We start from the raw sequence: 263 nt of genomic DNA on the forward strand, positions 1-263 counted from the left end.
CACCACCGCTACCTACAACGACAACTGACCTTGTTTGACCGCCATCATGTCCTTCCGACCCAACGTGACCCCTTCGGACGCGGTTGACTCCAGGTGCTTGATGGCTGCCATGATTCCATCCTTGGCCGGCATGTTCTCCTCCTCGTACATCACCACTGGAGGCAAGGGAAGCATTGGCTTTGAGTGACGGGGATCAGCGGACACGACGGAGAGAGGAAACAAACGGGGTGGGATTCATGGATGGAGTCAGTAGAGGAAATTCG

The 263-nt window shown here is 55.9% G+C and overlaps 1 protein-coding gene across 1 annotated transcript in view; it reads right to left on the reverse strand.

Moving 5' to 3' along the window:
* Nucleotides 1–191, reverse strand: part of LOC119594665 (ionotropic receptor 25a-like) — a gene marked incomplete at its 3' end in the record, with an annotated part of 33,857 nt that extends 33,666 nt beyond the window's left edge. Inside the window, 1 exon segment of the mRNA XM_037943721.1 lies at nt 30–191. Coding sequence (XP_037799649.1) covers nt 30–174 — 145 coding nt within the window. The 5' untranslated portion in view covers nt 175–191.
* Between the last annotated feature and the right edge of the window lie 72 nt (nt 192–263).

This window comes from Penaeus monodon, chromosome 34 (genome assembly GCF_015228065.2).
Source record: "Penaeus monodon isolate SGIC_2016 chromosome 34, NSTDA_Pmon_1, whole genome shotgun sequence".
Lineage (NCBI taxonomy): Eukaryota > Metazoa > Arthropoda > Malacostraca > Decapoda > Penaeidae > Penaeus > Penaeus monodon.